Source organism: Mizuhopecten yessoensis, unplaced genomic scaffold (assembly GCF_002113885.1).
Source record: "Mizuhopecten yessoensis strain PY_sf001 unplaced genomic scaffold, ASM211388v2 scaffold716329, whole genome shotgun sequence".
Classification (NCBI taxonomy): domain Eukaryota; kingdom Metazoa; phylum Mollusca; class Bivalvia; order Pectinida; family Pectinidae; genus Mizuhopecten; species Mizuhopecten yessoensis.
This window is the reverse complement of record NW_018480062.1, coordinates 640,006-661,581: the sequence shown is the minus strand read 5'-3', so window position 1 is coordinate 661,581 and position 21,576 is coordinate 640,006. Positions and strand designations below refer to the sequence as shown.

The following is a 21,576-nucleotide window of genomic DNA, read 5'->3' as shown; positions in this document are numbered from 1 at the left end:
ATCGACATTGGACTTTTTCATTTCATATTCGTTGATACCAAGAAATTAATGGACTGTAATATCTTTTTATTGAAAAATTATTGAATCAACAAAATTGATAAAACATTCTTGAGCTAAGATTAATTTGTTTTGCCTTTGGTATTTAAATTACCATTTGTCTTAACAGTAATTTATATTTGTAACTTAGTTATTGAACTATGCTATCTATATTTAATATTCATAAATGGCAAATGTTGCTTTCGAAATATAGATAAAAAAATCTACCATCAGAGAAGGCGGACATGACTGATATTGGAGTAATGGTGATTCAAATTGAATGTGCCAGGTGGCATACACACCCGATCCCAATTCGTCATATGTTGTTAATAAAAATGCAAAACAAAAACACGTTATTAAGTTATTGATTTTTAGTAGTTTGGCGTATTTTTGTTTCGCTGCATATTATCTAAACTATGCCATATTATTCAATGATATTACTTGCAACATAAGTATTCTTATTCATATTGTATGCTTGACCAGTAACACAGGTAATAAAGCATAACATTTACCTGCCGATCCTATATTTTCGTAATACAAAAAGAACGAGTATTGCTACACCTAGTAGCCATTTTTGTATATGCAATCTTGTCAATAGTATTTATTATATGAAACATGTTTTTCATCCAACATTTTCATCGCATTTGATTGTTTACATTTTTAGTGTATTGGTGTTAAGAGCTACATGACATAACCCTTTACAGCCACAATGAACAATTGGCCACTTACGGCTCCCTGTCCCACTGCACTCGGGTTTTTCGTAAACACAGTAACCTCCCCTTAATTTTGTGTTTGGATATAACTGTAGCACAATTGGGTCAGAACAATACAGTTGACTACATAGCTCAATCGGTTACAGCGATGGTATAACAATCTGAAGTTCACAGATTGAATCCCTGTTTGTTTTCATGTTTTTTATATTCATGTTTTTTATATTCATGTTTTTTTATTCATGTTTTTTTATTCATGTTTTTTATATTCATGTTTTTTTATTCATGTTTTTTATATTCATGTTTTTTTATAAATGTATTTTATGTTCATGTTTTTTTCATATTTTATTTCATTGCATCTCTATTGATTTCATAAAAGTCCCACACGGTGTGATTTTTGTTTCGGAAATGATTTATCAAAGCTTGTATTAGTGATGCGCATTTCGGTTTTAGGTGGGGACCTGTTAGCAACGTTGTTTTTAATTTTAACTTTTTAATAAATCACTGATAGAGCCATTTGGTCAATTTAAGAGTTTGGATACTTTGAGTATTCGATACCGCTCACAGACAAATAAATGCACGAGTCTACTTGTTAAGAGTTACTTGTTATCTGAATAAAATGGGTTTTTTCTATCAAGAATGGGATGAAATAGATCAAGAAAGAACATTTATCCCCAGTATTTTTCTAATTAAACTCCTATATGTGAATAGTTTTGTATCGAAATTTCTTAAAGAGGTAGATTCATTTCGATTTTGGAAAATAACCGGTTGTGGTCACCAAACAGGAAAACTCCTTCAGAATATTAGCCATTGATAGATCCAAATCATATTTGCCCAGCGCATTCATATTTTCGACATGATCTCTTTTTTGATAGTATTTTTGTTTATTCAAAGTCCTAAAGCCACGAACAGAGTGGGTTCACTATTAGCTATTAATGGCACGGTGATCATTTAGTAAACTATGTTTCATTCCAAAACTTACATGAAGAATGATGACCTATATTAGTACAATAGTTAAAATACATTTATATCTGGGAAGAATTCCTATTAAGGTGAGGTTTTTTTGTGCAGGATCCATCTTTTCATACGTCTCTAGGGAGAGCATTCTACAGATAATTAGCAGAGGGCAATAAAGCATTATATATGTATTGTTCAACAACGTACAGGTCGATACCTATTTGCGTTTCTATGTTGTGGTGGTAATGGATTTCATAATGTCGATTTCAGAGAATGCTGCTAAGTTATGGCGGGGTAATGCTTTACACCATTTCTAAAATTGTATTAACCTATAGGATTTCCTCTAGATTCAAGTATTAACCATACTCTCTCTTCGTTAAGGATGGTGTGAGTAGTGAGGTTGTGTCATTTCAGATTGTTTCTATGTTAAATATTCTCATGGTAGTTTTATGAACAATTTCAAAAAAGGTTTGATGTTGCAGTCCAAGAATGTTATATTACCTAATATCCGTCCATGTTATTCCTTTTCGGATGAAAGCAAGTGGTGTTATACGCTAATCAAATCGTCGGATTGAAACAAGGGCGTGTTCCAATTTTTGAGTCCACTGTGGAGTAAATGGTTTTTTTTTATAGAAAATATTACATGCCTATTACATAAATGTAGAACTACGCACGTTTGTGGTACTTCCTATTTTATATACATTTTTGACAGCATATAGTTTCCATATGTATTCTACAACAGCAAGTGCTATTTTGTTTACGTTAATTTGTTATTTTTATAATGATAATTATGTATCCAATCATTTCCCTATATTCACTGCCATTTATCTATGATAATATGTATTGAAACCAAGCATGACGTCATATTTTATGTATAGAAGCTTTGCAAAGCAGTGTCAAGCATTAGATAATATTTGTATTATTATATGATATAATACCAAACATGACGTCATTTTTGCATTTTCCATATATGTTCTTCTACCAAGAACTTCGACATAGTCATATTTCCTGATATCTTCTATAGCTGTTTGATTGCAGTATTATTCGATTGTACAATAAGGCATATGATCCTTTCTCCCACTTGTAGGTTGAGGCCAGCTTTGCCGACACGGTGCTATACGCTGCTGTGCCAGTAACCATAGCAACAGTACCAGATAACGACTTTGAGTGTACTAAATGGTCGTATAAATGTGAGTAGCGAGGGAGCACAATTTCATCGTATTGGTTTTATTGGCTTAGGTTTGTACTCTTACTATGTGACACGTGCCTCACCAAGGCTAGAAGTTAAATCACTACGCTATCGCAATTACTTCTGTCAAGTAGATTGATTGTATATTTCAAAACAGTTGCTCTTAAAGTAGTTAGGCGAGAAACATACTCTAATTTAAGTAAGTAACTTATTTAGTTTGTTTTTATATTTCGAGATGGATGTGTTGTTTTGTTATCGTTTCTTTGATAAATCATTGTATCTTCATAAATGATGCTTACAAAAAACCGTGTCAGACAGTGTGCCAGATACATCACCACATTCAGATGTACCTAGGCAATGTCGATACACGACTCATGTCACTGGATTGAATAGTAAATTACATAGCAACCCTACAATCACAATTACAATACCCAACCCAAAACACAATAGTAAAACACCGTACACATTCTTAGATTTGGCCTGAAAAAATCTTGTTCGTGCTTGGACTAAACTCAACTTGCTTGTGTTTTCTTCCAATGCAGGTAGTAGTTTGAAGGTTTAAACAAAACGTTACGTTCTAGCATATAAATGACTTATGCTAACACTATAATTTGAATTTCTTCCCTAGATGGTGCCCCTCCCCTAATGACGGATGATGCTGTAACAGACTGTTACATATATGGGTGTACGCGTGCAGAGTCTGAAGAGGAGGAATTTAAACCCAAATATAAATATTTTGAAGATTTAAGAGATATACGAAGGGAAAAGGACATTCTTTTAAAATTGCGCCAAAGTCCAGGCATAAAACGTAGGAAAGACAAGGATAAGACTAAAGGAGAAACGAGCAGACCATGTGTCAAATTAAAATCCGACGAAGTGTCGTCAGCATCACAGGCTTAGCATGTCATATACGTCAGAATGTGATGTGTGAAACGTCACAGTATACACATATGTGACGAAGTGACGTCAAACAGGCGAACGTATAAAATAAAGTGAAATCAGCCAAAACAATATAAAACGTCACTCGTGGGATAAAGTGACGTCATATTAACTGATACAATACGTCAACTATGAGATGGATTAACGTCAACCAAGGAGTCGTAATGTATTACAGCGTATCGTGAAAAGGCAAGTCTGTTAGATGCACTACGTCACATGTGTTTTGAATGGCGTTAGTTTTTGACACATAAATATGACGTTGAGACACTTCAGTTGGCCAATGGGATTGGATGTGTGATGATGTGACATCGTTATAGCAAACATCATACGTCGTCCAATTGTCAGGAAGTGACGTCAGCCTGTACGACGTTACACGTCATCAATGCGATGAAATTATGTCAGTATTGTATGAAAGACATACTAAATTTCGTCATTTGGCATAATGATTGCAGGCATACTTTCTAATAGTGACGATTCATTTCAATCCAGCAGGTTCAGGGTTGTAATCATTAATGTATGTGGTTCATTGTCTGTATCGTTGATCGGTACGTAGTTTAGTCGTCTTATCTATTGTAATATAGTAATGAAAGTATAACACTAACCAAAAGAAAGTATTTGTTCGCGCTTGGTATTGTCTGATTCAGTGAACGTCTTTAGAATACTGGTGATGTTTACCGTTGTCGAGGGTAAGGAACATGCCAGATGCTGTTTGCGTTTCTTTTATACAGGAACTAGGTCCAAATTAAATCACGGCTGGTATTTTATTATTACTGTAAGCTACACAAAGTTCAATAAAGGATTTTCTATTTTTATTATTGTTTTATCAACAAGGTAGGTTGGTATAATTTATAAAGGGGAATACACCAGGAAATGCATACAAAATATCCTATGTCTGTTATTGTTTCATAGTTTATATATACATATATATTATTTTTATCACTTTCCATTGAAAACAATTATGGCATTTATTGTTTATCATAGATATATTGTAACCTTGTTTGTGCACGCACATATATATATATATATATATATATAGTTTTACCACAGGTTCATTATATTATTGTCATACAAATGTATATATATTGTATCTTTATTTATCATAGGTACGTTTTATTATTTTTACCATCGACACATTGCATTATTGGTAATCATACAAATGTGGGTAATTTTATACTTCTTTTTCATAGCTGCATTCTATTATTGTTTACAATCAACACATTGTAATATTGGATATCTTTTAAATGTAGATGCATTTTATTTTTATTTATCATAGCTAAATTCTCCGAATTTTCCTTTGTTTATCAAAGATACATTGTATTATTTTTACCAACGACACTTTATACTTTTGTTGATCTTATGAATGCGGATGCATTTACATTATTTATCTTAGCTATGTTCTGTTATCTTTACCATCGACACATCATTGTGTTGTTTATCCTATAACGGTAGATCAGTATTATCTTTATTTACCATAGCTACATTCTAAATTCTATTATTTTTACCATCGACACATTGAAGTATTTATGTTTATCATACAAATGTAGGTAATTATATCCTTGTTTATCATTGATACATTCTATTATGTTTTACCATGGATAAATTGTATTTATGGTATCAAGTAGAAACTTTGTTTTTATTGTTTATCATATAAGCGTTACATTATTTAGTTATTTGTAAATGTAAACAATGTATGGAGATCGTTACGAATCAATCAAAACCAAGTTAAACCTTAGTGTAAACCTCTGTCTGATAATTAGAACGATGTATATAATTACACCAATCTACTTTTGTAATTTACAATATTTTTGCTTAACTATATGTTTTATATTTTCAAAATTACAAAGCCAGAAATATTAAAAATTAAATCCATAAAAGGTCAGATAACCTAAATTAACACAAACACTTTGTTTTTTAGATTAATTAAACCGACCTCATAATGAATTGTAAGGTATCTAAACAATAAGAGTATGAAAGGTTACAACAGTTATGGTTTTCTTTTTCCTGTTCACAAATATCCCAACCAGTCACTTATAAGGAATACATATGTTCCTTAAGGCTATGATTGCGGTTAACACTGACAGACTCACCATGTCGAACATTTCATGCTATAAAATACATGCCATGAGTATTTGTATGTTTGAACTATTCTGTCGAATATCAAACTGAACTCAGCATGCCGTAAAATGTAAACGACACACAAATGACATTTTATCATAGATTCATTGAAGATCTATGAGTATGGACGTTTGTATAATCTGATCTTGCTGTTTAGTTACCACTTTAATATCCACTAGAAATACAGAGAAGGAAGGTCGTATTCAATCTAAAATATCCATACACAAACCCAAACAGAGGTTTTTATCTGATATGAATAAATCCTGAATTGTTATAATACCGGAGTGTCTATAACGCGTTTTATAAAGAAGATGGTACTGATATGGAAAATATGGTATAACACATCAGTCTTATGCCAGTGTTCCACAGGATTATAGAGCCTTTTTCATTCCAATTCGTACAAAAAGCATTGCCCTATTCTTTCTTTGTGTATTGCAGAGTTATCTTCTCTTGGGAGCAGGTATTGATTGTTACGTCACTTGTTTGTGAGAGTAACGTCATCAAATTTTGAGAAAACGACGTAATTTTCTCGCACAAAGCAATGACGTAACAATAAATACCTGCTCCCAAGAGAAGTTACTCTGCAATACGCAAAGACGGAATAACAATCATCATCACAATCATCATCATTTTAGGCATCTCCGTCGTGAGAGATTACATGTATCTACATTTATCGTTCGCAAGAATCAGAGTTGAGGGGAGCTAGAACCCTCTTACCTTCCCTTGAACGGATACTTCACCCAGCAAAAATTCCACTCCTAATGTTCTTCTTATACCACACCATGGTAGATCTTTGTCAAAGTGTCACGTCGGCTTTTCTGTTACACATTTTAATACGACATAAGGAGTGCATTCCTATTAAAATCTAAGTTGACAATTTTTGTAGCAAATCATTTATGTGACAAGTAATGATAGTCTTTGTCTATATCAAAATCATTTATCCTCTGGTAAATCCCCCTGTCTGTCAACACCTTTTGAACTAAATCTCCTCAATATAACGTCGTTGATTCGGTATATATATATATATATTATCTAATTCCTAGAGAACTATATTTACTTGAGTATATACATGAAAATAGAAAGGATTTCACTAAAATGTGGTAGGTAATATTTCCATATGATGAATTCCCCTTTATCTGGACAATCTTGGGTAGGTGACTATTCAGACCCACACTATTCCGTCTTTGCGTATTGCAGAGTTATCTTCTCTTGTGAGCAGGTATTGATTGTTACGTCATTCGTTTGTGTGAGAAAATTACGTCGTTTTCTCAAAAATTGATGACGTTACTCTCACAAACAAATGACGTAACAATCAATCCCTGCTCACAAGTGCAGATAACTCTGCAATACGAAAAGACGGGATAGTTTGATAGTTTTAAGCGATAGCGTGAACCTACATGGTCTTTGGAATTGCTATGTTTACTTCCTGGCCAAAATTATCATCTTTATCAAAATCAGCTAGCTTTCTGTTGGAACTATTTGTATGTCAGGTCAACGTGATAAAATACAACAATTAAATATTTGAAATAGTTGTTACTCGCCTTGTTTAAAAGGCACGTTGTTGATCCAATGTCATCCTGATTTCGCTGAATTACATTGTTTAGGTATATTTATATTATTTTCGCATTCCCCTCTCTCATGTTATTTATATTTTGACCCATATCTGTGTGACGTCAACACTTAACACGGAATTGCTTACGCCACAATATCTGGTACATGACTCTCACACAAGTAACACTATTAGTTCGTGAATTATTTATTTTGTGTCTGAAACAACAGACGGCAAATTGCAGAAATATGACTCCCTCAGTATCAAGGATTTTTTTAATTTAATCTATCAAATGCCATTATGATGTCAAGATTAGCTGTCATCAATAAATCAATAGGTTGTTTGTTAATTTGATATGGTGTGCTCATACATTCCCTTCGAGATTGTGACCGATCTTACATTTAACAAAATAATGCTCAACAAGATTGGTCCCAAGATGCTATTTATACAAAATCAAATGATGAATTCCATTATAGTTTTGATATTTCTTCACCTCACTGAAAAATATGATTTATTCTTCAGAATGTATTTACGTGTCAGTAATGATATAGTGGGCATATAACGCGTCAGTTAACTGGTCATTTACATTAAACCATACAATATAATTTCCTTGTGTAGAGAAGCCAAAACAATATTTATGTTAAATACAAACAAATCGCTTTATCGACGTAATAGATTGTCACGCGAACCTTTCAGGTGATGTGACTTGCAGTAAACTATATTTGGTTGAAGTACCAAGCGAGCAATTATGTTTACGTCATCTGTCGAATAATTATTACAAATACGAAGTAACGAAACGCTTACTTAAAACTAGTTTGTTTATTCAAAATCCCAAATAAAGTAACACTATACTTCACCTTATGATTATTATTTAATTGAGGACTTAAAGTGATACTAAGATCAAAACAATGAAAACATATCGGAAAGTACAGTAAATGTCTACAGTATCAGTTATATAACGTTTAAAAAATATATCAGAGGTAAGGGTTCATATATGACTGAAAATTTGTTTTTGGAACTAAACGTTATGATGATGAAAGTAAAGCAAAACTTACTCTTTCGCGTTTTTATCTTCTTGTTCTCTTCAAATTTCGAGAACGTCAGAGCAGCACACATTGCAACAAACAAATTAGTGACATCATATTTTATAGCAGGTATGACGTTATAATATAACACAGGTAAAATGATGATAACCAAATCAAATAATTTAATTGAGTCCGAGCATTACCATAGAATTTTTCCGTTTTCTGCAAATAAAATCGTTCGGTGCTTTGTATGTACATACATAGACAACTGCTATAACACAATGCTAAAACAGAGAATTTCTCTTCAATAACGTTTGTCATTAAAAAGAATGGAAATGGAACATGGCTCGCCTTGCAGGCACAAGTTTAATTAGTGCAGAGCCGATACTTTAAAAGCTCATCGATGAAATGTACTGTTTTAATTAATCAAAGTGCAATATCGATCTATCAAATTGCTTGGCGGACAAAAATCATATTAAAAAAATGATCTGATCACGATCTGTGAATGGTCCACCAGAGGGGGAAAGATTAACAGCATGGTCAGTGTATGTTCATTTAAAGCAAACTCGCTCTGTGTTACTTCTGCAGATAAAAGCAAACATGACAGGGCCAATTTCAAAGAAAGTTCGAAAGGGAAATAGAAAGGAAGGAAGAAATATTGAAATGACGTTACCATATACGAAAGTTTCGCTTCTTTATATTCTGAACTATTACAGCTAAGAAATCATGCACGTGAAATAAGTGAAGGTACTGGTAACTGTTATTGACAGTCCCCATCAATTACCATGTATATCGCCGTTCTTGCCAAAAAGGACAGTCAGTCACCGTGGCGTAGAGATCCACTGCTCAAGTATGCCTGATAACCCATCACAAATTTCACGTGTCTTTTATTGTCAAATATATGTCGTACTGTAAGCTAAATCTCAACGAAAATACACCGTTTATATAAAGTTATATGTATCGATATTAATACTTGTTCGTGTTATTTTTTCTTTTTCGTTTTTTTTCTAACTGCATGACACGTATAAGCCTTTAATATGTTTTGATGTGTATTTAATTTGACAAAGCCATGTATTGCTATGAAGTCCAACGTCGACAGCATTATTGACAAGGAATGACAAGGACAAATATAGCAAAATCATCTGATTTTATTTTGATCTCAGTACATCGTGTCCTTTTTGTTGACATGCAGTTATTTTTGGTGGTGTATCTCTTGTTTGGGCAGACATGCTTGGCTACGACAAATTAAATTGCGTCCTTGAGACGCCATGCTGTTGAGGTGTCCGCTACTGCAGAAGCATTACACATTACTGGTAGACTCCCAAAATCAATTTGCACATCATTGTGTCAGGCATGTTAAACGACGATAAACCAAACAGAATATATTAAATCTGCAAGAACATCAAAATTTAAACCGAAAAAGGAAATACAATATTACACGTATCAACCTTCCTAATATAAATAAGATATTTATATCATGAAATATCTCAGGCACTTAAAATGAATTAAACACGTCTAAATACATTAAACAATTTTAGATACATGAAAATATGGTTATACAAAATCAAAACTGATGAGAAAAAGGCGTAACTAAGCATTAACATTAACTAGGATGAGAATATATCAGGCAATAAATACATATACATTATATAGAAAATAGAAATATTATATCATAAAGTCGTCTTTTACATCCTGGGTTTTATGGAGCATATTCACGTGGAATTTGATAATTAAATATATTTTCTCAGCGTTACTGATTTCAGAAATAGCAAGTCAATATCCTCACTTAAATAGTGACACCGCCACCATGCTCTCAGCCAAATTCCTGAATTTTTCTTGACCATGTTTTAATTTCCGCCTTGTTCAGTTATTAAAAACACCTCAGAAGTAACTGGATTTATCATCTATATACTACTTTATACCACCTACCGGAGGCCTGATAAATCATAAAATCATGGGATGTCAGTATCAGAATATCCCAAAAGTTGAAAACGACTTGAAAATGGGTTTTCCCATTTGGTAATTTACTTCCCCCTAGAAAAAATGTCCGTCCGCTAGCGCCAGATGACGTCCTGAAGTGGAAATCGTATCCACAAAACAAATGTCCAGCTTTAGAAAATAGTCCGTCATAAACAAATCATTATTAAAATATAAAAAAAGTTACCAGGGTATCTGCGGTAAGTTCTTGGCGATTCTCTCACGAAGGCCTCGAACCTGCGACCCAATGGTGTGGGAGACTGATCATAGATAGTCAGACACCATGAACCTTCGCCTGCGAGGCTCCACATTCATAGAAGTTATATATGTTTCATAATTATACTGAATTGAATTAATTGAAATAGCGTTTTGTTGTATTCCGTTTGAATTTGGTCTGAATCAAAATATTTACACCATTAATCTAAAGTATCCGTTCTTTTCTCCCCAGCTCCGGTACCTTTCATCAAAATAAATTGTCATTATTATACCGACACGGACTATCCAAATTATGAAATAAAATGTTTGAAAGAAAAAAAACATCAAAAATTACCTTAAAATAGTTAATGTAATCTTAGAAAGATAAATTTGAATAATATAATTTTGTTATTGAACGTTGCGCCGCTTGATACCATCTTGAGGAGTTCGTCTGCGTGTAATGATATTACATTTAGTGCTTTCTTAAAAATAATACTTTCCTGTATTAAAGCTTGCCGTTGCGATGTTTAATGTAATAGTATAGCATTTACGGTAACAATTACATTACCCGGAATATGAGGTAATAGGATATGAATTCAAAATCCGCAAATGAAACAGTAAATGTCTCCAATTTACACGGGAAACTGTTTTGTATATACAACTTTAAAGGATGAGTGTCTATAAGGCCCTTTTTGGGCCCCGGTATATTCGGATTTTGACCTCTTTAATTTGTTCAAAGATTTCCTTTTATATTACATGCGCAAACACTAAGGTAAAAGTTTGACCAACTGTGAGTTTTTGGAGGAACCAAAAGGGTAGGGTAAACACAAATATAATCTGTCTGTGTTTGAAAACATCCGTAAACTAAACAGGCATATATAAAAGAATGGAAAATGACAGATATTCAATCGTCACTTAAAATCGTTTATTAAAAAGTCAGGGGGTTCTTTCAGATAATTTTTAAATGAAAAGTGTTTTGTTTTCTCAAAAAGTTCCTTTCTAATTAACATTTTGAGTTGAAAGTTACAACTTTACTTATTTGAGTACATTTATATAAAATGCATATTCACTACACACTTTCGTTTTGTTTTATACTGAGTTATGGCTTCTGGACACAAACTTGGCAATTTCAAATACCTCTCTATCTTAATTGAATAAGAAGGTATAGGACCCCCTGATATGCTATAAGTACAGTATATGATAGTAATTGTTAATATTGTATATCATATCTATCATTTAATATGTGTTCATCACCTGTAGCTGAAGTGAGTTCCAGGTCCTGATTTTTTTTCTTACTTACATGTATCGAAGTTAACTTACAAATAAAAAATGGCAGTTGCCATCATAACTACAGTAAAATTATCAGTTTAATATATATATATATGAACGTTTTCTTTTGTTTTGGAATACACGGACTAAAGTGCATGTCTTTGCTCAACATCAAATATTTCCATCTCAACCACTCTCACCTACTCCCCACCCTCTCTCTTACTCCTCACTCACACTCACTGTCTCTCTACCGCACTGTAATTCCCCTTTCCCCGCTGCACACTTCCAATTAGAAAACGGCCACATTGAGCATGGAGTAGTAATCTATCCCAGTAGATAACTGTAATGTCAGAACAAACTGCCGAAATAGCAGTCTCCAAACAGAACTGACCTTGCAATTGCTCGTGTAGATGAAAGCTTTGTATTTGTACACATAGCAATTTACACTCGCTTCACGACCAAGCTAAAAGGCCAATCAGGGACCAGGGGAGCTTTGATTACACATCAGCGCACAGTTGGGCACTTACGTGTTTGAAACAACAAAAACAACAGCAACGCTAGGAAATCGTACAGTTTTTATATAAATAAAATCTTTTTACGCAGGTATGCAATTTAAATAACATTAACTTTAATACTAGAGCAATATTCAAACTCTCGGTCATTTTAAAGGGAGACATTTGAGCGAGTTCTGAACTTATGTTTTAAAATGGGAAAGAAAAACATTAAAATATTATATCTGTTGGCTAATTCCAAGTTGATTAAGATGGTATATTGTAGGTAACTCTTTATTCTTTAATTCTATATACAAGGTACACCAATTACCCAAAATCTCTCCCGATAAGCGCTACTAATTCCTGTAATTATCGCTTCCAGTATTGATTGCTACTCGGATCAACAGTCTATCGACTACATGTATCTCCTAAAATGCAAACTTTTTTTGATGAAGAACACTTTATAGACTGCATAGTCTATGTGTAAATGAAATTTGTGCCCCCACCCCACCTCTTTTCACTTCAACACCACCAAGATTTGCGTTGGGGTTCAATCTATCCACCGTGTTTTGGAAACAGCTGAGATCTCATCAGTGAAACCCTATAATGCTGAATAATGAAAAGAGAGGCATAAGACACATTGCGACCTTGGAATCATTCGATTAAAAAGGGTAGGTCTTCCTCCCCTGGGGGCTGAGGTGATATGCGAAAAAGGGGAAGATGGGTGATAAATATTAAAAAGCCTACTCCTCTAGACCAATCTGAGGCATAACCTGGAAAAGGAATGTTGTATAAGGACGGTATGAACTATCGTAAAATGTGTACTGTGTGTAATATGTAATAATATGTGTACAATGCGTACATGGGACTGTAGCACGATCTGTTCCTGTCTTATAAGTGTATAGCTACCAAAGGGGTCTGTATACACGATACTTGCATCCCCTAAGTACATATATATAGCTACCACAACGCATATAGCATGATCTTTGCCTCCTCTATAGCACATATCTACCACAGGAAACTGTAGCACAATCATTGTCTCCTTTATAGAATATAGCTACTACAGAAAAAATGTACCACAATAATTGTCTCCACTATAGTATATAGCTACCACAGGTATTATACAATTACCATAGATGACTGTAGCACGATAAATGCCTCCCCTAGAATATATATATAGCTAACACAGGGGACAGTAGCATCATATTTGCCTCCCCTGGAGCATATAGCTAACACAGGGACTGTAGCACGATCATTGCCGCCGTAGGATATATATATATAACTACGACAGGGGGCAGTAACACGAACTTTGCCTCCCTTAGAGTATAAAGCTACCACAGGGGACTGTAACACGATCTTTGCCTCCCCAAGATTATATATATAACTAACATAGGGGACAGTAGCACGATATTTGCCTCCTCTATAAGTGTATAGCTACCACAAGGGAATAGTAGCACGATATTTGCCTCCCCTATAAGTGTATAGCTACCACAAGGGAATGGTAGCACAATCCTTGCCTACCTTATAGTATATAGCTACCACAGAGGAATGTAGCAAGATCCTTGCCTCCGTTATATAAAATAGCTACTATGAACACAGGGGACTGTTGCACGAGCTGGCAGGAGACTATAGTACAATCCTTTTCGCCTCTATAGTATATAGATACCACAAGGGACTGGAGCACAGCACTATTTTCACATGACCCTGGACAAACGGACATACGGACGTATCTTCCAAATGCAGTCAAAAAGGAAAGATGTACAATGATAGAATACCAAAGAATGTCAAATACTTACAACAAAATTATAAAAAGAAAGCATTTCTAACATAAAAGAAATATCAACAGCGATGTTTATACATTGATTTTCGAAAAATTCCAGTGTCTTGGATAATTTTATATTTTGGGGTAGTGCCCGAATGTTGAGGTTGTGTTTATAAACAGTTCAGAGTTGGGACGACGAATGATAAATAGATGATCGAGAGTTGTGTTCATGAGCCATTTTACATCACTTCCTTGTGAGAAATTGCGGACTAAGGTTCCTTAATGTTCTTAACATTAATACAGCTCTCTGAGCTATTTATTTTTTCTCTCCATATTTTACCATAATGTTGACCATATTTTCCCGTTTTGGTACGACACCCAACCACCATTTGTTGTGTATATGGTCTTACTCTTTTTTATATAAGTGCGTGTGTGTTTAACACAGATTATTTCGCGAAACCAATTACAAAGAGCAACATTTATATATGTGTTACATGTCTCAATCTACAGAAAAGCAACATGTTGATAGTGGTAAATCAGGACCTATTATGAACAAAACAAAAAAATTAACACGGAGACCCTTGAAAGTAGAACAGGAGGAAGACTGCTTCTAAATGTGAACAGTCATGTAAATGTATTTGCTAACTTCCCCGTTGTCGGAGCAGATACTACCGTCAAATCAATGTAATGGCATATGAGATAAGGCAGAGTAATGAGAATAAAAAACATGGATATCACTATTGCACAAAAACATATTCCGATAGCCTTAATCTTGAAAATTGCTAAAACCTACATTATTAATAAATTTCCTTTTTTGGGGGGGAAATATGATTCTATGTTTCTCTTCGATTGATCATGTTTCACGAAGAGTTTAAGAATTTCCGTCGGAGCAAATGCTGTACTAAAAGTATTTTTTTTTTTGACATGTAGAGACAAAAATATCAATATGCGGGAAAAAGAATGCCTAAAACATTGCATCACCATGCCCACCATCTTTGAGCAAGGAGATGCACTTTAGTCCGTGTATTCCAAAACAAAAGAAAAAGCTGTTTTTTAATTAATAACTCATTGTGGGATAAGTATGAAATATGTCATCATATATCCAATATTTATGCCAAGTTGCATGCTTATACCAAAACCTCTTTTATGAACAGTTAGCACATACACATCGGAAATAGGCACAACAGTTGATAAAACAATGAAATGGGTTAACCTTAACGATTAAAACAGATACTTTCCTTAACGCTAGGAGACTTAAAATTACCAGCAAAGCAATCTGCATATACTGAACTAATCATTTTACTGTAGTTATGATGGAAAATGCCATTGCTTATTTGTAAGTTAATTTTGATAAGAAAGAACTTGGAATTCTCTTCAGCCACAGGTGCTGAACACATATTATATGATAGATACGATATATAATATTAACAATTACTATCATATACTTATAGCATATAAAGGGCGTACTGCACCTTCTAATTCACTTAAGATAGAGAGGTATTTGAAAGGGCCAGTTTCCAAAACGGCCCCTTCTCTGATTCAAATTTGGTGGTGCATTTGGTGCATTGCCCATGCCGTTGTGGTCACAAATCTATAAAGTACAAAGATTTAGGTCACTTGGTTTGTTTTTTATGGCTCCACAAAGTTGTACCTTTCAGAAGCTGTCTAAGTGTTGATAAAATGTGCATGTTATGTAAAATATTAAATAAAATCTAATCAAATGATGGTCACCGTAAAGAATACATTCATGGCATGATTGTGACAAAAAATCATGTTTCCATCGCGCCATTTGGCTGTTTTATGGAAGAAACAATCTCAAAAATGCCATTTTCGATGATAACATTTTAGACACAAAAACTGTGTTTTTTAGAGAATACACCCTTTTATGGGCGTTGGATGCAAACCAATTTTTATCCTATTAAACAGTACGTAATATGCTATTGATGAGAGGAAAAATCATCAAAATGTAAGTGGTGGAACATTTTCAAATGTTGGGTTGAATTAGCCTATGGTTGAATTGCCGATTTTCGACTTTCTTTAGATAATTAACAAAAAAACGAGAGTATTTGCTCGGTATGTTGAGAATATGTACACAGATATGAAAAAAAGTGAGAGAAACACTTTTTCATAAAAAAAATCCAAGATGGCTACTTCACAAGTCCCCGTGGTTGAAGACATTGGCTGACAAATAGACAGAACAACAAACAAAACGTGTTCCTTATGATTTTGGTTGGTTTTCGCATTTACGGGAGTGTTCATAGCTACGGGCGATTGTATAATACCTATATTTATAAGTTTGGTTAGTCACATGGTAACGGGGATCTTTCATATCGAGCCCCAAACATACTTTCGACATATGCACTCCGTTGCCGCATGGAAAACTATTTCAAGTTTTGTCGGAATTTCTTTACCTGTGGTTGTAATGGTCGAGGGTTTTCCAGCGTCCTGTAATACCCAAGGTAGTACAAGATACTGGAGATGTGCGCACACATTCCCATCGTTCTCTCTCCAACTGGGCACTGGCAGTAGTAGTCCTTTATTGGGGCCTCAACATCGGGTGAAACGGTGAACCGTATCCAAACGTTATATTTCGTTTGGCTTTTGTGTCGAGAATGTATTTGACATCGGAGAAGGTCTGGGGAGTGCTGGTAAAGCCACACCTCATAGTCTCCGTCATCACTTAAATGTTCGGCGATGTAACCAGGAGCCAGAGATATCTGATACGTTCCACACGTAATGGTTCTCAAGTAATCAAGATCGAGACGGGGAAACAGTACGGAAGATGCATCCATCTTGACAAACTCGGACCTTGCCCGTCTAGATAGATCCGGATCTGTCTTGACTCTCTGAGCTAAACCATTCGGTGTTGTCAAACGGTCCTTCATACGTTCAGCCATTAGCCTATCTTTGGCATCTCTCTCTGGAGATCTCTGGTAGATCGGTCCTCTAATACCATTCAGACAGGCTGTGACGGTTCGAAGCAAAGCCTCGATGACATTGATAAAGCTGTTAGACACCAATTGCGTTCGGAAGAACGTCCAGTGTTTCAGACGACCATGATAGGATTCCACAATCCACCTCGATTTGGTGATAGTTCTGTCAAGATTTGCTTGGACGTCAGAATGTTGACTTTGACCGGGTTTCAGGTATGACGGCATGCTAGCATTGAGGCCAGAGGCTTCGAGAACTGGTAGGACATCTCTAAAACCTCGGTCAACGACAACGTTGTCGTCTGGTTGTAGCCAAGTAACTAGCTTGTCCATGACTTTTTTTGTAATTGTAGCATCATTTTCGCTGCCAGTGAATGGTCCTACTGTGTCCAGAATGTAGCCATCTGGTAAGGCGATGCTCATGAATTTGAGATAGTTTCTCTTCTTCTGGCCACAGTAGGACATTCTCTGGAGCTTGTGGTCGGAGCTTTTCTGGATATAAATATAGGTGCCATCTAATATGGCAGTGGCTTTATCTCCAAAAAATGCTTCTGAAAAGACAGTATTGTGCCCGAGCAACTGTTCTCTTGTCAAGTGATCCGGACCTAGAAATTGTGGGACTATCGATGTGTCTAATGCCTGTACTATGGAGTGGAAAGTTTTGGACACACTTGACTTGGAAATTCCAAAAAGAGAAGAACACTGACTCCAGGAAATGTCGGTTTTCAGTTTTACCCAGAACAGTAATAGAGCATCGTGTGTAGTCTTGGTATATATACCAGATGAAAGATATGGGGAACAGTGCGAGTGGATTTCGAGGAACTGATCTTTGGACCAACCTGTCCAGGCCATGCATGCCGAGTCATCAAGAGAAGAAAAGCTTATTGTAAACGCAGACTGGTTCTGTGAAAGGACGTGCGACACCTCTAGGAGGTCATTAATGATTTCGGACGATTTTGATGGTAACTGAGATTCCAAGGAACCTCTACCATCAAGGACAACCTCTGTAGACGGATCTAAGTCGTTACCAATAAGGTGAATGGAGCAGACGCGGGATGAGGTGGGACACCACAGTTTGTGTGAATAGATCAGGTGATGTCTTGCACGTTTTGGTAAGACTGATGATTTTGTTCCATTTCTTGCAAAGGTAACAAGACAGAGACAGCATTTTTTGTGTGAAGATGATCCATTCAAAAGATCATGAAGGGTCAGCAACGGCAGGATATGGGACGGGGAGTCGTCTTCTTCCTCTATTTCCTGGTTCTGCTCGGGTTCAGGTTCAGGCTGATTTTTGTTCCGAAGATACTTCATGTAGCACTTCTGGCAAATAAGTGCTTGTTCCTTTGCTGACATCAATCCTTGTTGCACCAGCGTATCTAGGAGCCATTTATATTGTGGACTATTTACATTGCGTGCACTTCTGTTCTTATTGCCACTACGTTTCTTGAAGTATACTTGACACCCTTCTCCAACACATTTACCCTCCATCTTGAAACAATAACGATTGGTTTATGAAGCGTCGATAAAGTAACAAAATAGCAAGCCACCGATGATTGCTGTAAACAGCTAATACTTAGTAGTTTGGTACAATTATGCGAAAATGTGTGATAAATAACGAACAACTAATTACACAAAATAACAAGACAATATAATAAATCACATTCAATACCTCCAAGAAGCGCAGAATTGATTGATTACTTAGAACAAAATAAAGTATTTCATATGGATAATCTATCTATTCGATGTGGCGTGGTCGGCAGGCACAAAGAAAGTGAGACAAGTCAGGGTCCCAACCCTGACAGAGCCACAACGCTTTGGAGATGGGACAATAAAACAAGGAAAGTGAGACAAGAATAGCTAGCGTCGAGTCAATGATTCCGTAAACGTATAGACAAAGACAAGAAGATACGGATAAATGTACAAGGCCACACGATCAGAAAATTCAGAAGAGGACAACTTGAGATAGAACAGTATTCATGTATCAGGGTGTCCTCAGTGTAAATCTTTATATCGATACTGTTTATTTAGTCGTTACACATCATAAAACTGTCATGAAAATATCCGCTCTGATATTCAATATAAAAGTTTGTATATAATAAGCTATATAATAGGGTTTCAGACAAGGTTGTTACTCATTTCCCCTTTTCTTTCAATTTACAACCACATTCAGGCGGCGATATGAGAACGTTCCACCACATGGAATTAGCTGATTTTTGGTACACATATGAAACAAGTAAAGCTCTATCCGATTTTCTGATGGAAATTTGCATCCAAAACTATATAACGGGAGAAAATTGCAATTTTATGGCATTTTTCTTCATAATTGTGTCTCTGCAAGTGCATTTTCATCCGAGAATATTTTTTTTATGTTTTATGAATAAACACGATGTTTTGGAAATATTTATCAAAAGAAATTTATACTATGTTGCGAATTACAATTTCGAGATAAACATCTTTTATTAACGAACTTATGTCTTTGATGCTGAAATTGACAACTTCATAAAAATACATTTTCACTGAAATTATGAAATCTGGGTGTCGGAAAGGTGTAAAATTATTCTTCGGAAAACAAAAAAAACAGAAGTTGAGCTAGATAAGAAATTATACGGGGGCAGGCTCCTATGGAGAATTAACATTACTGGAAACAAGCCCTTTCCAAGTTTAAGATGTGTCAAGAAGCCATAACTTAGTATAAAAAAAGGAAAGAGTGTTGTGAATATGCGTTTTATGTAAGTGTACTCAAATAAGTAAAGATGTAAATTTCAACTCAAAATGCTTTTCAATTGAATTGAACTGAATTGAATAATTTAAACATGTAATATTGTCAATGGGAGTCTGTGACGAAGGACACCTGTCAAAGATAATATTATTAAGGAAACATATCATAAGGGAGCAATAAAACACCAAAATACAATTTAACCGCGAATTTTCACAAAATTGGTAGAGAAAACACATCAATCAAAACTCAATAAAACTTCAGCGTGAAGACATATTTCTCACCACGTCTCTAAATGTTAGCGGTGGGTATAAGTTCTACATAATAAATCTGACAGTACAGCATGTTTATGTTTATTTCTAACCTGAAATTGGAAAAAGGGTACGCCAGCATCAAACTAGAACAACAATTAGACCTTAAAGGCACAGAAGGGGGCTTTGCAAAGAAACGAGTTCCCTGCAATTGTGTGACAATGGTCAGATTTCCACTATTAACTATTGGATACACAGCGAGCATGCCTTTTGTCATAGAATACAACAAACAAAGTCCTTAAAACTGGTAGCTGTAACTACCTGCTTGATGTTCAGCATTAAGGATAAAGGTATTAGCTGGTTCACCGTTGTCATACTAATGTAACCGGGCAGAATCCTTTGCTGGGTGCCTTCGGTATGGTATTTCAATGAGATAGCACTACAAAGTCGAAATCAGATCCGAGCTTTCACAAGTAGGCATTCATTTATATCTATTGCATATGAAACAGGAGCATATAATTATGACGTCACATCAACATTAAGTTGGCATTTTTTCATTCGAAGTCATTGGATAATTAACAAATAGGCTACACATCAGAATATACTAAAGAGCTAAATATGTTTCTTTCTTTTTAAATCAAGAACGACATATCTTATCCAAAGTCTGGCACTTGATGTTGTGTCGTTATCGTGTACAACATACTTAGTTGTTCACCATGGCCTTTTGAAGCGGGTCCTTCCGTGTCAATGACCTTCCGCTTGTTCTCTGCCAAGTCACGTGAAACAACGGAAGCTAATGTCATAAGTAATATCCGTTCGTCTGCCACATCGACAATTTGTCGGATGAGGTGAGGACAAAAAGTAAGACAAACATACATTTATAGATATATATAGGTAACATATATGATAATGTAAACAAATTGAACATTTCAAAAAGATACCTGTATCATTTCTTATAAGCATTTCCCGGTTTTTTTTGCGAACTATCGACTATTATACAAGATATTCAATACGTTTTATGGGGCTTTAACCTTTGTTTGCAAAAAAATAGAATTATACCTATTTGGTTTTGTGTGTCTAATTAGGCAGGTAAAGTAGTTCTTTTTGTTATTATGTTCTTTTACTTATGTGTTCTACCATTCCTCCAATTTCGAGAACATATCCATGTTGTCATGTCCAAAATTTGCTTATGTCTTTTGCTAATTAGGTGTCTTAGCTTATGAAAACTGTCACATCTGTATAATTACATTGCTACATGTAACATGGTAGTCTTGCATTCCTCTGATTCAAGCTTGTTTGCCATTTCTTCAGCGTCGAAAACTAACAATGAATTATTATTCATTCTGTAGATACATTATGTGTTTTCAGTCATGTATCTAGTTTATGAGAGTTATGTTTTATTCTAATAAATCTAAACGTAGATTTAGCATTCGCTACATGATTCGTAAGTAACACTGCACTGTTA

At 35.0% G+C, this 21,576-nt stretch overlaps 1 protein-coding gene across 2 annotated transcripts in view; it reads left to right on the top strand.

The window, feature by feature from the left end:
- The window catches only part of LOC110443161 (arrestin domain-containing protein 17-like), a 28,232-nt gene extending 23,473 nt beyond the window's left edge, over positions 1-4,759 (top strand). For both annotated transcript variants that reach the window (XM_021487201.1, XM_021487200.1), the window contains exons 6-7: positions 2,791-2,893; positions 3,521-4,759. In XM_021487201.1, the coding sequence (XP_021342876.1) occupies positions 2,791-2,893; positions 3,521-3,792 (375 nt within the window). In that variant the 3' untranslated portion in view covers positions 3,793-4,759. The remainder of the gene's footprint in view (positions 1-2,790; positions 2,894-3,520) is intronic.
- Positions 4,760-21,576: the final 16,817 nt, after the last annotated feature.